The sequence below is a fragment of the Carcharodon carcharias genome, chromosome 8, assembly GCF_017639515.1.
Source record: "Carcharodon carcharias isolate sCarCar2 chromosome 8, sCarCar2.pri, whole genome shotgun sequence".
Taxonomy (NCBI): Eukaryota; Metazoa; Chordata; class Chondrichthyes; order Lamniformes; family Lamnidae; genus Carcharodon; species Carcharodon carcharias.
In genome coordinates, this window is record NC_054474.1 from 40,536,942 (window position 1) to 40,552,404 (window position 15,463).

The following is a 15,463-nucleotide window of genomic DNA, read 5'->3' on the forward strand; positions in this document are numbered from 1 at the left end:
AGAATTACATATGTAGCCCCACTGCAGATCAAGAGTATGCTAGCTCAATGCTTTTCAACACTGCTGCCTTGCAAACATAGATTGAATTAAATCCTTCCAACTTGAAGGGAGTGCAGGTCAGGAAAATGGCACTGCAAAATCGTAGCCCTGATTTCCAACCTGCATTCTCTTTGAGCTTGGCTGCCAGTTTGGATTGGAGTACTTGTGAACTCACCCCTTAAAATGTTGCTGTGTTCTCACACAGGAAGGCAATTTAGTTTAATAAAACTAATCAAAGCAGAAACCTTGTTAGTTGTCAAATCTCTAATGAGATAATGCGAACCACATTGAGAAAAAGCATCATCACATCATTCATCATTATCATGAATCCTTCCCAAAGACAGGATTTGACAGGATTCTCTTGCTAAAAACCACATATAGCGTGGAACTGAGTTGTCTAGACTGAGAAGGACCTGGTTTTGGTTGAGTTAGCCGACCGTCAGCTGACAGTGGCAGTGAATTATATTTGGTCTCATTGGGCTGGATTTTCACTGAGTCGGGATGACTCACAAACCCTTTAAAAATGGCGGGCAGGTCCTGATTCCAGGATTCCTAACACCATTCCAGGGCTGTCTGATTTTTCATAGTGCCCTTAAAGGGTGAGGGCTGCTTCCTGTCAGAAGCCTGCACCCGGCATTCCTGACTTGGCCAGCTCCATTGCAAATATAGGCATGTCTTACGCTTCTGCAATTTTCATGGAATCGGGCCAGGTTTTTAAAGGGCTGTGGTTCACGGCCCCTCAGAGCAGTCATGAACCCTAGCCTGCATGAGGTGCCCTTTTAAAAGGTGAGTTCAAAAGGTCCTCCTCCTGACCCTATGCCAAGTTATGGCACTCAAACCCCCTTATGCCCCATATGCCAAGCTATGGCACTCCACCCATTCCATGCCTTCTTATGCCCCCAATGCCAAGTTTTCCCCCAATGACCCCCCCATTCCACCATGCTAAGCTATGATCCCCACCTGCACACATATTCCCTCATAGCTCCTATGCAAAACTATGATACCTTCATGCCCATTGATCCACTATACACTATAGAACCATGGAGCCCTATAGTGAAAGTGGGCTGTGAAAAAAGAAAAGCCTTTTAAAAAAGTTGTTCATTACTTTCCACTATGTTTAAAAATGTCATTTCACTTCAGGGCAATAAAACTGTCAATCATTCAGATTCTTTAAAGTATCAATAGCAGAAGCCACAAGCCCTTGAAACCACTTAACCTTGTGTAAATAAACATTGTGAAGCTGACAGAAGAGATCAGAGAGTCAGGACTGCCAATCAAGCAATGTTTTCCTTGGGGCACAGCTTTTTCAACAAAAGTAATGGATGTCCAGACTCTCAGCCAAATCTCATTATGTATGCTTGGCTGGGTGGAATGTCATAGTTTGGCATAGGGTGTATGAGTAACCGGGGCATGGGTGGAGAATCACAGCTTGAGATGAAGGCACGAGGAGCCATGAGGGGTTGTGTGGGAAGCCTAGGGTTGTATTGGAGGTATGAAGTTCCAAAGAAGGTGAGTTGAGGGGTGGGGGTGCATGAAATGACATGGATCAGCATGGGGAATGTATGGGGGTGAGGTGGTGTGATGGATGAGGGCCAGAGGATCTTTTTTTTTAATTTTAACTGGGATGAAGTCCCACAGCACCAAGGCAGGCCTTTTAAACTGCCTACCTTGACACCCGGCAGCCCCTATGGCTGCCTCCGACCTCTTTCCTAGGTTGGCTGGCCTGACCCCAGCCTGCACCCAACCCCAGCAATGAAGATCCCACCTTTGCAGGCACTTTTTCCCGAGGCAGCTGGCTGAGGGGGAATTTTCCCGACTCCCACTATCCTCCTCAGTGATGAAAACCTAGGCCAATGTTATCAGGCTAGGGGGTGGGACAAATTAACAAAGAGTCCCATAGTTGATTGCTAAGCAGTGAGTGATGCTGAAAAGCCATATTCTTGTGCATGAACAACATGTGTGTAAATGTTTGGCTTATGTGTGCCTCCCCAATGATAGATTAGCTTGCTGGCACTTATATCCAGGCTGACACATAAAGAACAGTTACTATGGTTAGGTATTGAGAAATGATAGGCATTTGGAAACATATCCCAATATGAGTTAGTATCCTCGGGAGAAGAAAAAAAATTAGAAAGACAAAAAAAGTCATTTTTTTTCCACAAATTAATATTTCTTGAAAGAAAATAATGTTCTTTATGTTTCTTTCTCAGTAAAATGCCTGTATGTCAAGGAATATTTGCTCGTTCAAGAATTGCCTTTGATTTTAAAGTGAATCTGAACCAATACAAAAGCAGAATACTACAGAGGCTGTAAACCTGAGATACAAATAAAAAAATGCATCAGTAGAGAGAGAACCAGAATTAACATTTCAAGTTGATGACCTTTCAGCAGAAATGGAAGAAATTAGAGATAAAATAGGTTTTCAGCAGGTGCAAAGGCAGGGAAAGAGGGGAGTGGGAGGAAAGAACAAAAGATCTGTGATGGGGTGGAAGGCAGGAGAGATTAAATGACAAAAGAAAAGGCATCATTAAGCTTCCATGGCTTAAGTATGAATGAACCAAGGTTATTTTAATTTTTCTTATATTTATCATTAAATGGGACTCATTGCTGGTTACTTAATTATCACCAAATTTTCCACCAGGATTCACTGTAACTTTCCTTATTGCTTTTATTTTTCTATGATGTATCCACTGTGCTTTTGTCTGTGATTCTTAAGGTTATGATTCAGGGGGCAAGCCTGTCAATAATTAAGTCATTGTGTACAAGATGAGGGTTCCACTCAGTTGCTGTGGAAAGTGTGCTTTTGGATGTGATGGGTGTCCACCACTGAATTTCATTTCTGAAGTCTGGTTCTATTACATTTGGAATTAACTGGGTCCAACATGTTGGCATCGGTGCTGAGACTGTGATAGCCACTCTGTGTAACTATGTAAAACAACCCTGGTTCGATTCTTCTTCTTGATGGGACAGATCTAAACCAAAAGTTGTGAATTCCTGTGCATGAAGAAGATACCTTAAGGCAGGGATTGTGAGATTCTGCTGTTGGTACAAAGGGTTAGAAATTCGTAGAGCCAAATGTTTATTTATTTATTTTAAGATATTTATTTATGATTCTAAAGTGGACAGTATTGCATCAGCCTTGTGTTGTATACCATATTTAATGTTAATATTCAGAGCTATCAAAGTCATTGGGGGTTGGTGAAGTTGGTGGGCCATATGCTGCAACTCATTTGCACAACTGCCCAAGACAATCTTCTTTCTAAAAGTCTCATTAGACATGAAGGTAGGATGCAGAATCAGGGTTATTATGTTGTGTTCCTATTATGACCCATGTTTATCAAGGATCTGTACCAGCAACAAAACCTCACAACTTCTACCCTAATTTGCATTCCTGAATGTTTTTCTGTCTCTCCCCTCCTCTGAAGTTACTGACACATGTGGGGCTACAGCTCCATGGTGCCAACCCCGCCCAAGTGGCCAATCGTCAGGTTTGAGTCCAGGCCCGAGTGTTGAAAGGCTATTAAATTGTGTGGGGGATGGGGGTGGGGGTGATGGTGGGGTGGGGCGTCACACAACGCCTTGGTCCAATGCTTCACCTTGCATCAGTAATCACCGAATAGCAATTGGAAGCAGAAAGCTTGGCTGCCAGTTTAACCCCATCCTGATTTGTGACTGACGCTGGTTGTAACCTGTTAGCTCAGCACAGGTTGAACTTGGCCTAGTTAGGCATTGATGCACTGAACCATGTTATTTTTTGAAGTGTTGATCCCACTTTATCCTTTTTGACAAATGCATCATGTGTGCCAGTTCTATCCACACACACCCAATATCAAATTAAAAAACAATTCTGGCATCTTGAGCCACACAAAGATATTGTCACTGTGGAAGATATAACACTAAAATAACCTTGTTTGTTTGCAGGTTTCCCCATCCTCTGGTTCTGGGCCCTCCGGGCATGCACTCTACAGGGATCCCCCATCCTGCCATTGTGAGTGCTTCAGGCAAACCAGACATGAATCAGTATGACAGTGGGCTGAGATCCATGTAAGTAATGAGGCTGAAAGTATATAGCACTGCTTACATATGCATAGGTGGAAAACAATGATTGCTTTTGTTTGTTCGTGTAGTCTTAGCGGTTACTTCTGGATGTCTGGTATTAACGTTCATTAAAAGCATAAACATTGTCTGAATCTAAATTATTAGAACTAGAGCTACATCCCTATGAAGGAACCAGAAGATGATTTAATGATTGCCAGCAAAGAAAGAATGAAAGGGACATTTTGCTAAAGGTTTTGCATTACTCGGAGACTTTGGTTCTATAGTAAGAAAAAGACAAAGTTGGGCAAGTGGCCCAAGCTTCCTATAGGCTACCTTTGTTCTGTTCCCTAAGACCATACCCATGAGCCAACTTTTCCAAAATGTCAAGGAATAGGTGATATTCTCCAAACATTGGCTTTTTTAGGGGTTAATTTGGTTAGACTATCTTGTAATAACAGTGAGGAGACCACATTACTAACTCAACGTTCTTTTTCACACACTTTTGTATTTTATACAAAAACATAGTGATCTTTTAAAAAAAACCTTCATCTTCATACAAGGTCATTTTTCATTTGTTTATAAACATGATGCAACGAGATAATTCAGGCCAATGCGTACTGCTGTGTCACTTCAATTCATTTTATTGTCCGTACAAAAATTCATTTTGGGTATGTTGCTTGTTTGTTAAAATATTACATACAAATGAATAACAATAAAAGAAAGAAAATTGCCCTATCACAGAGGTCTAACTTTAATTAAAATATGTATTAAAAATTATTCCAATACATTAAAATAACCAGTCAGAGAGTCCCATCCTGAGTGCATATCCTCATCCATACATCAAACTCCTGTTAAAAGTTCTTATACAGAAGGGCAGTCCTGCATCTGAGGGATTGTAGCCTTATCCCTGAAGGCAACCAGCAGCTTTGGGGTGATTCTCATTGTTCATGACAGTCTTTACTTTTGTCTTCGAGAGCAGATTTTATCAAGAAAGATCTGCTCTCCAATATCCTTACTGCCTGGTTCTATATTTTCTGCAGCCTTAAAGGGTCTACTTTCCTAAGTCAACAATACCAGGGCCTAAAGTTTCAGCTCGGTAGGCGGGTGCGATCAGCAGGCCTGGGAGTAGTCGAGGAGCAAACCTCCAACCGCGATCGGCCCCCGAACGTGATTTCATGCCGGCTTGCCATTTAACAGCCAGCCAGCATGAAGCACGCGCTGATACAATTAGCGCTGCCTGGGTTGTGGGCAGGAGGAGGGCATGCGCTGAAGTCAGCACAAGGGAACGCAGAATAAAAGCCTCCTGAAGGCAGAGCACTGCCTCAGGGAGCTGAAGAATTTAAATACACAAAATAAAGATTTTAAAAACTGAAAAAATGCCCATGCATCGAAAACAGTCACCTGAATATATGCAACATGAAAATTCTGCCTAAGCATTTTTTTCTTTTTTATTTAATGATGGAAACCTCATCCCTCCCTTGGATGAGGTTTCCTGAAAAATGCAAAGGTTGTCTGGCCAATTCGCCTGCCCGCCAACCATAAGTTTCGATGGGCAATGAAAATTCCCAGTTAATTGCGCTGCTATTGTATTTAATAGCCCTCTTAACTGTTGGCGGGCAGGCTTTCAAGTTTAGCACGCGGCCACCAACCGAAATATCACATGAGTGCGTGATGATGTTGGGATGCTCACCCGATGTCATCATGCATTATTTTACACACTATGAGTGTCGTGCACGCGCCTGGATGCTGAGAAAAAAATTCTGCCCCAGGAGAAGCATCCAAAAAGGATAGCACTCTCAACTACAGCTGTATAGAAAAATTTCACATTTGTGGACTTACACAAAAGGGTTTTAATTTTCTGAGATAGCATAATCCTGTACGTCCCTTGGCCACCACATCTGTACACTGTTCCCTCCAATTCAATTTATCATCTACTGTGATGCCTAAATACTTGTAGTTAGTGACTATTTCAATGTCCTCATCTTGAATCTTCATGGGAACAGTATCACTAATTTTTTTTTTTAAAGTGTATAACTAGTTTTTTCATCTTTTTGTTCAGTTTAAGAAAATTGTTACAAGCTTCTCCACTGAGTTCCTATAGTTTCCTTCATTATTCCTTGTGTGACCCACAAGTTCCGTATCATCAGCATACTTCAGGACCAATATGTTTTCATACTCTGACTGATAATCATTCACATAGAGGAAGAAAAGTAAAGGCAACTGTACATAGCCCTAAGGAAATCCAGTATTCATTAACATGGGTTCCAAGTAAACCCTGGAAACTAACACCCATTGGGTCCTGTTATGAAGGAAATCATTGATCCAAAGTAGGAGAGTCAGATTAATATCAAGGTTTTTCAATTTCTCAATATGCTTGAATGGTTGCATGGTGTTAAAAGCTGAAGAGAAATCAACAAAGGTTGAGTGAGCATTGTTGCCTAATCCATCCATGTGCTTTTGGATCAGATGGGTCTTCTTGCAAAGAACATTAATGTGACATAAACAACACAAACTCTTATAGTTCTTCTCCTTATACAAACAAAAAGGGGTTGCCATACACTTTGTCATGACAACATTGCCTCTTTAAGATTTACGGAGTCCACCAAAAAGTAAGTTATGCTATTCAGATTGGATGCATTTTCTTCAGTTTTCTCACTCCTCTCTTGTAAGATGACTCATGCTGAGGTCTGTACAGGTAAAGGCAACTCCCCCGTGCCGTGCCCAAGCATCCATTACTAACATGGTAGCCTATTCAATAATATCAGAAAATTATTTGTCTTGGAGGCCTGTCTTTTAACCATTTAATGAACACACACACACACACTTCCAGCAGGGGCACTGGACTGCAAAGAAAAATAAAGACTTTCTATATGCTTTTCATGGCCATTGGACATCTCAAAGCATTTTAAAACCAGTGAAGTACTTTTGAAATATGTTCACTACTGTAATGTAGTGATGAAGAGAGAGAATCATATCTGATTCTCCTACCATTGAGGCCAGCTGTAGAACTCCTCACTGCCAGCTGGGCTGAGATCAGTTAACTCAGCACAAACCAGGGATCAAGTGGGAGATCTTTTGGTTTGTATGGCTCTGTAATAGGGGGTAATTCTATTCAACAGGGCATCAAGGGAGTTCAGCAGACTGAATTTCTATGGTAACACATTTTCAGGGAGGGAGACTAAGGCTCTAAATTATACACTTAAGGAAATTACATATTTAAGTTTTATGTATGTATAAGGAAAATCTGATTCACGGCACTAATGTGCATGATGAGGACAGACATAAGATAAGGATGATTTTGATTTAATTTAGAGTCACAGGAAAGTGTGAACCTGGAAATAATTATCCTTTTGGTTACTTGGAATGCTAAAGCAACTGTTACTTATAAATTACATAATTAAAGAGCTATGTTATATTTGGCACAGTATGAATCAGACTCCAATTTGAGATAGAAGTTACTAACAGATGCAACATATTAAACAGACAATATTCCATTATGATTGGAATTAAGCTACAATAGCCGACATTCTCCATCTTTAAATATCTGGGTATTAATGTGCAGTTAATCAAAGAAAATGGTAGTTGTGGTCTGGTATATAAAGTCTACCTTTTCCACCATTTATGGGGATATTTTTTACCATATTGGGGAGTTTTTTTTTGGGTTGGAGACAGATTTAGTCCTGAGAATAGCTTTCTTCATAAACTTCCTTCAAATGGCTGCTGCTGTATTTGAACCTTAGCAGATCACGTAGCAACAGTAGCAAAAGCATTTGTTATGCTGTTTAACACTTTTTTAATGAGAATTATAGCAGCAGCCACAATCATCTATGCAACAAAGTCATTATTACTATTCAAGCTTTCTCCCAGGACTTTCAGTGAATATTTCTCAAAGTAAGAGGGTTTTGACAACTGGACAAAGTCTGTGAACCAAACTTGCTTCTTTTTACTTGCTGTGGGCTGGATAGCAGGACAGGAATTACCCTCAATTACTGTATAATGTAGTGGTGATTATGTGAGATGTTTACTATGTTCTCTTGTTTTCTCTGAAGAATGATAAATATCAGATTGTCAGATTATTACTTTTGGGTTAAAGCAGATAGAGATCAGCATTGTTTGGCAGATTTGTTGCTGTGCCTGGTTTTAGGATCATCTGGTTGCAGCACATAGGAGAAAATCAAGTAAAGAAGATCACACAACTGTAGGGGAGATGGCACAATTTTTCAGTTATTTAAGTTAAGGGGTGGAAAATTCCCTCCCAGATTCCCTCATAGCCGTGAGATTCTTATTCACTTATTTTCTATATGCTTCTCTCAAGCAATCACCAGAGCCAGGCATACAACAAGAAAATCAGTCCCAGCAAGTTATCATTCCATAAAAGAACAAAATATCCTTCTTCCAAATGTACTTCTTACATAGCCCAGCAATCTGCAAGATTTTTAGATTAAGCTCACCTTTGTAGGCTTCTGATGCAATGTCACATGTATGTGATGTGATTCCTACTTTGACCTCAAGGACTTTAATTTAAACTGAAGTAATGATGCTGAAAGATGTCTCCAGTATAAATCCATATGAAGAGCTTTTAGTCAATCAAATTCAAAAAGGCAAAGGAATTTACTATGCATAAAATGACTTGACAAGCAATTGTTCTGAGCTCATCTGGTTTTGCATTATTATCTTTGACCAAGTACAATTTGATTAACACGTAGAACAAAGCCTTTGCATTTTGACTAACTTAGAGATCAAACAACCTGACCTTGTCCCTAAAACTTGGCTCTGGTCTTGAGTTTGATCTCCCTTGATGAAGGATAGCTTCCAGTTCAAATTATTTCAAACTGCAGGGGGGAATTTTAACTTCCTCTGCCTTGTGGAAACCAGTCAGAGCTCCTTTTCCCACTCCATTGCCCTGTAACAATTTTAATGTTGGACAGTGGAGGTGACTCCTGAGCCAACTCTTTTTATTCTTTCATGGGATGAGTATGGCTGGCAAGACCAACATTTGTTGCACATCCTTAATTGTCCTTGAGAAGATGGTGGTGAGTGGCCTTCTTGAACCACTGCAGTCCATCTTGTGTAGGTACACCCACAGTGCTGTTTGAAAGGGAGTTCCAGGATTTTGACCTAATGGCTGTAAAGAAGCAGTTCCAGGTCAAAATGCTCTGTGGCTTGGAGGGGAATTTGCAGTTGGTGGTCTGTTTCCCTCTTCTTCTTGGTGATAGAGGTCGAGGGTGTGGAAAGTGGTGTCGAAGGAGGTTTGGCTAGTTGCTGCAGTGCGTCTTGTATATGGTACATACTGTTGCCACTCTGCATTGGTGGTGGAGGGAGTAAATGTTTAGGGTGATGGATAGGGTGCTGATCAAGTGGTTGCTTTGTCCTGGAGGGTTTCGAGCTTCTTAAGTGTTGTTGACACTGCAATCATCCAGGCAAGTTACAGGGCTCTTTCAATTGGATGGGATCCTGAGGCAATTTTAGCAGCCTTTAGGCCAGGGGAAACACTGTGTTTCCTTACACCACTCTTTTAAGCCTCATAGGACACGTCTCGGTCTCTGTGAGCCCAGGCTACCCCCTCCTCACCTGCAATGCCTGCCAAACCACCGTTACCTGTATGGGTTGCTCTTTCACGCATGCACGCGAAATGTATAAATCCTTCATGAAACCTCATCTCCCCAGTGGGTGAGGTTTCATGATAAATGCAAAGGCCCCCTGGGCTCTTCACCTCAGTTAATTATCCTAATGCGAATCGAAATTGCCTTAATAGGCCTTTGACAGTTTGGCAGGCGCCTAGCCGACTCCACTGCGCACCCGCTGAACTGAGGACCTGAATGACACTTGGTGATGTCGGGACACATGTCTGACTTCACCACGCGCCATTTTATGTGTCGGCAAGCAGAGCCCACCAGCCCCCCGCCCCCCCCCCAACCCACCCAGCACCTTGACAACCCGAAGATTCTGCCTCTGATCTTCACCTGACAGCAGCAAGCCCATTTTAGGTGGACCATTGACTGGTGGAATACAATCATGCCGAGAAAATAAGCTTGGCCTCCTGTAGATTCCTACGTGGGAAGTTCAACGGTTTCCTTTGGCTTTTCACACATGATCTAAAATCTACCTTTGCATGTCAAAAATTGCAAAAGATTTTCCAATTTGGTGCTCTGCTTTTATCATTGTCATCAGTCACAGAGTTACATCATATTATTTATAAGGCTAGTAAGGCACTTTTTAAACCACTTAAGAATGATACACAGCCACATTTCAATTTTAAAATGAAACATTTTTTTTCCAAATGTACGGCCCAAACATATAATTTAACATGTTCTGGTAGGTTTGAAAGAATTGGATATCAGAATGCCACTCCTGATAGTGAAGCATCTCCTTGTTGTACTTGTTGATTTAGTAAATAGATTATCGATGGTCCAAAAATGGGTCCATCAGATTCTTATCTTTTTATTCGAGAGGCTTCTTAGAATGAGTTTGACAGATCAGCCATACTGAATTTGGAGCAGTGTGTTGCTCTGATAATTGTCCACAACACTTGGTTTAGCCAATCCATCAAACTCATTTCACTTTAATGCTCAAACAAGAACTGAAAGTGAGAAAGAGAAATTTCCATCCTGTCTTTCTAGGGTTGATTCAAACTCAGTTTCTCGGAAATGAAAGGACAATATTTTGTTTAATTCCTTCGCCCTGTGCCTATCAACAAATAATTCTGACATTTAATTATTTCAATTTATTCTTAAACTATGTACTATTTTTGTCCTTTAGGAAACCTAATCCTGAACCAAAAAGGGAAAAAGAAAGTAAAAAGCCTACTATCAAAAAACCCCTCAATGCATTTATGCTTTACATGAAAGAAATGAGGGCGAAGGTCGTAGCTGAGTGCACTCTGAAAGAGAGCGCAGCCATCAATCAGATCTTGGGTAGAAGAGTAAGTGAAAATATATGTCATTGTCAGCCATCAATAAATGAATATCTCATTCTTATCATTAAAACTTGAGGAGAATAACTCACTTAAGTACACCCCCAGGGTACCAACAGTTCTTAGGACCCTCAGCCAGATGCTAATCTTCATTCAGGTTGAACATGGACAATTGAGCTTTTTGTTGTGTTATGCATTCAAGGGTGATAAAGCCAACCACAGTCTCCCCAACTTTGCTCCCTCAAGGCAAAGGGACATGGATATTAAGCCTCAATCTCCTTTGATTTTTCAGGAACATCAAAGATAGTCTATAGCTTCTTCACCAGCAGCCATCTCCTTAAACACGTCTTCCCTGCTCTCCCTACCCTTCTCTCCAACAATGTAGTGAAAAGCTCATGGACGTCTTCAATATCAATTTTCACAGGGGGACCACAGTGCTGTTGGGAATCCAGGAGACAATGAACCCAGCAAGACCGGGCACATGGAATCGAAACCCGGCCAGATTAACTCCCTCATTGTCAGGCGGCAGTGGACATCTGGTGCTAGTAGGCCACAGCCAGAACCACTTTGGAAGGATTGGATGGGGAACAAAAAGGTTGGGAAGGGATCGGAAGCAGGGAGAAGGATCTGGACATGATGGCTCCTGACTGGAATTCAGGAATGGAGAAAAGATTATGGGCAGGGTCAGAAGGGGAGACAAAGCTCTAGGCAGGATCAGGATGGAGAGAAGCTGTTGACAGGGATTTAGGAATGGAAAGAAGGCTCTGGGCTAGATCGGGAAGAAGGGAGTGTGATTCTGGCGATGGTCAGAAGTGTGGTAGCCTTGGACAAGTAATGCTCTTGGCTTCCTTTTGAGGGCCAGAGAAGGATCTCTGCTTCTCCTGGTCCACAAGGAAACCTAAAATACATCTTTAACCTAACATTCTGGTTCATGAATCCATCTGCCAAGTGATTTACCTGACAAAGAAGTCAACACTGCTCCCCCATTCAGGGCTTCAACTAAAATTCCAGATCAGGTTCTAATGGCCTTCCTTCCTGTTGGTCTATTTATAAGACCAGATTATTATCAGGGCAAGGTGGGAAGGCAGCAGGTTCTAAATAAGATAGATGACTTAGTTTTATTGTAAATCCCCCATCCCACACTTCCACAAACCAGTTTCTACCAGAGGTGGCAATTAAAATTGGGGCCAAGGATTGAGGATTTTCAACTGCCTCTGCTACTTGCCCATCCCCTTGTCCACCAAGCTAACCCCCTCCCCAAGCTCCCACTCAACTTAGCCCTGAATCACAGTCTTTCTCTAGTTTCTCCCTACCTTCTCTCACCAAGCTCATTTTGCCCATGAAGCACACTTCTTGCTCCTTTGACTCCAAACTCACTAAACTACTGACCACTGAACTCTCCTTCCTGACCCCATGTACAATGACACTGTAAATAGTTTTTCTCTTCTCAGATACTCTTCCCTCCACCAGCAGACCCCTCCTCTCAAAAAAACATACTTAATTCCTCTGTCCTTGCAATAACCATCCCATCTTGTTTCATGTCCAAAGTCCTGAATTGTCCAGTTCGTTCCTAAATCTGTGGCCATCTTTCTTGCAACTCCATGTTTGAATCTTTCTAATCAGGTTTCTGCCTCTAAGTTCCTTCATGGCTTTGTCCCTCCCTATCTATGTCATTGGCATCCTTCCATTTCCCTAAGATAATGGACATACAGCAAATCAAATCCTTTAGAGATGAGAAAGTCTCATATGGTGTACTTTTGTTGGTGGCTGAAAAGACTAATCATGAGAGGCAAGTTCTGCAACAAATGCTGCGTATGAAATGGTTAACAAGTGTTATTGTTTTTGGTGTTGGTGCCTGTTGCCAAGCTATTGTTGCCACTGATCATCATGATGGCATATGCTGGCCCACAAGTGATGTCACCATTTTCCTCTGTCATGAGCTAGTGGTACGAAAATTTATATCTAGGGCCTTCATGTCAAGTTTACAACATCCTTGAAGCATAGCTTTGGGGGTCCTACTAGTCTTCTGACTCCGGCTACCTCACTATAATGGAAATTCTTGGATTTGCAACTGCCTTTCATCCTGCAAATATGCCCAAACCAGCGAGGTCACCTCTTCTATCTCTGTAACCTCTTCCAAACCCAGAACATCACCTTGAACTCTCATTCTTCCAACTCAAAATTTCTGTACATCCCCCTCCCTTTGCTTTCAGGCATCTAAGTCACATGAAAGCCTGGAATTCTCTCCATCTCTTCATATAGGCCCTATATAAACCCCATTTTCATTGATCATGCCCTTCCTTATATCTCCTTCTTTGTTTTTGCATCCATTTTGTCCAATTATGCCTTCGTGCATGCCCTTGAGATGTTGTTCTATGTTAAAAGCACTATTACAATTCAAGCTGTTGTTGTTGCAGCTTGTATCATTCAGCACAGCACTGCAGTGATCCAGACCAAAGTCACAGATGACCTCTACTGTTTCTCAGACTATGATGCAATATCCCTGCTTAGCCTTCTGGTCCTTTCTGTAGTGTTTGATGTTGTTGACCACAATATCCTCCTTCAAAGTGTCTTCTTCATTGTCCAGCTCAGTGAGGCTGCCCTCACAAAGTTCATTTTTAGCTGTTTGATCGTAACCAAATCTCTATGCTGCCCCCGTGACACCTTCTGTAGATATGAACTCAGCTTCTGCAGTTCAGCAGGAGTCAACAGATCATGGTGAGGAGCAGGAACATGAACTGACAGAAACCATTGTAGCACCTCCAACACAATCCTCTGATTGAGATCAGCTAAATCAGCTCAAACCAGAGATTGAAACTAGGACCTTCCTGGTCTCTACGGCTCAATCTCACACATGGCAATTATACTCTAAATCATTGCAGATGCTGTAGCAGAAGTAATGAATGTGTCAAACCAGTTAAGTTTTCAGAAGCATTCTGCAGTCCTGATTCAAGAAGATCTCTGAATGAAGACTTCATAATTAGCTGCTGTTTCTGAGGATTCAGACATGTTGTTTAATATTTATGTCAGACCTCAAAGGATGGAGAGTACTAAGTGAAGAGATAAAATTAGGATTCTTATTCTGTTCTGCTTTCCTACCTGAGATCAACAGGAGCCTGGTTGTATCCAAATCAATATTAATGTGCCCCCTCTGAGACATAATAACATTATCAATGGAATGATTGAAGTTAATGGCATGTTATCTCTGATGACCTTTGAAGACAGCCCATTTTCCTGGCACAGCTGAAAACTACCTGGAATATGAATGCCACCATGATAAGTCAAGGGAATAGTGAGGGGGAAAGAATTCCAATGGACATACATGCCAAGCTTTCCATGCAGATTTTCTGAAGTATCATGCAGATGCCGTCATGACACCATGGGAAACACTTTGCATAGAGGGCAATGACCAAATATGACAGTTTTCTAAACCCTACATTGTTGTATTTCTATTTCACAGTGGCATGCTCTCTCCCGTGAAGAACAGGCAAAGTACTATGAATTGGCAAGGAAAGAACGACAACTACACATGCAGCTTTATCCAGGCTGGTCTGCCAGGGATAACTATGTAAGTCGATTTTTAAAAATCAATTATTGCCAATATTTAGTAGTAGAAAGCAGCTGATTCTAATCAGACTGGACAGTGGAATTTTCTGGAATATAACAGCACCATCTACATTTTCCCCAATTTTCTCCCCCTTTTCTCCTCCTCTGAAGGTGGTGACCCCACGGGTGCCGGGAGCCCTCAGTGCCTTACCAAGTGGCTATTCTTCACATGAGGCAAGTCAGCAAGTTCTGCAGGTTATTTAACTATGGAGGGGACATCATTTCTAAGCTTGATCCCCCCTTCACCCATATACACTTTCTAACCAAGATCAAGTAACTAACAATTTGAAGCGTGAAATTGGCTAATTTTTCAACTCCTATCTTCAAGACACTGAAACTGCTTGTAACGACCACACTAGCAAGCACAGTATTCAGATTGTTGACTGGATGTAGATACTTAGCTGGCTCTGCATTCTATAAATTCAGGGCACATCCTGTTTGACAGATTCTGTGTTCTACATTGTTCATACCTTGAAATGCTATAATTTACAGGTTGTTCAAAAGACAGAAATTATGTATAATCAATATACCTTTTCCCCTTTTTTTGTTCCTGAGAGCACTAAGTTAACTTAAACCACAGTTCCAGAGATGCCAGTAGCCTCTCAATTCCTTGACCATGTAGCCAGTCTTCATGACTGAAACTAGATAGGGAGTTTTGGCATGGTATTTGATTGAGGATGGCATCTCAGTCAATTCTATTTTCACCCAATATCCACTAATGCACATTTTCCAGCTAGGTTACTAGGTCAAGAGCAGAATCTCGGGCAAACCTTCCCCCTCCTTTATCAAGGGACATTGAGCTCAAGCAAAGTACCCTTTACTGGCAGCAATGACTAGAGATCCAGTCTGGGACCTTCTGGTCCACAC

General features: G+C 41.6%; 1 protein-coding gene and 1 long non-coding RNA gene across 18 annotated transcripts in view; one reads left to right on the top strand and one right to left on the bottom strand.

Annotated features, from left to right (window-relative positions):
• tcf7 (transcription factor 7) overlaps window positions 1-15,463 on the top strand; it is a 195,250-nt gene that overhangs the window by 156,223 nt on the left and 23,564 nt on the right. For 9 of the 15 annotated variants that reach the window (XM_041193493.1, XM_041193495.1, XM_041193496.1 and 6 more), the window contains 4 exons: window positions 3,961-4,083; window positions 10,837-10,999; window positions 14,451-14,558; window positions 14,708-14,770. In XM_041193493.1, the coding sequence (XP_041049427.1) occupies window positions 3,961-4,083; window positions 10,837-10,999; window positions 14,451-14,558; window positions 14,708-14,770 (457 nt within the window). The remainder of the gene's footprint in view (window positions 1-3,960; window positions 4,084-10,836; window positions 11,000-14,450; window positions 14,559-14,707; window positions 14,771-15,463) is intronic. The other 6 variants (XM_041193494.1, XM_041193497.1, XM_041193498.1 and 3 more) reach the window with 1 other exon arrangement.
• The window catches only part of LOC121280985, a 65,685-nt gene that overhangs the window by 23,441 nt on the left and 26,781 nt on the right, over window positions 1-15,463 (bottom strand). The window lies entirely within an intron of this gene.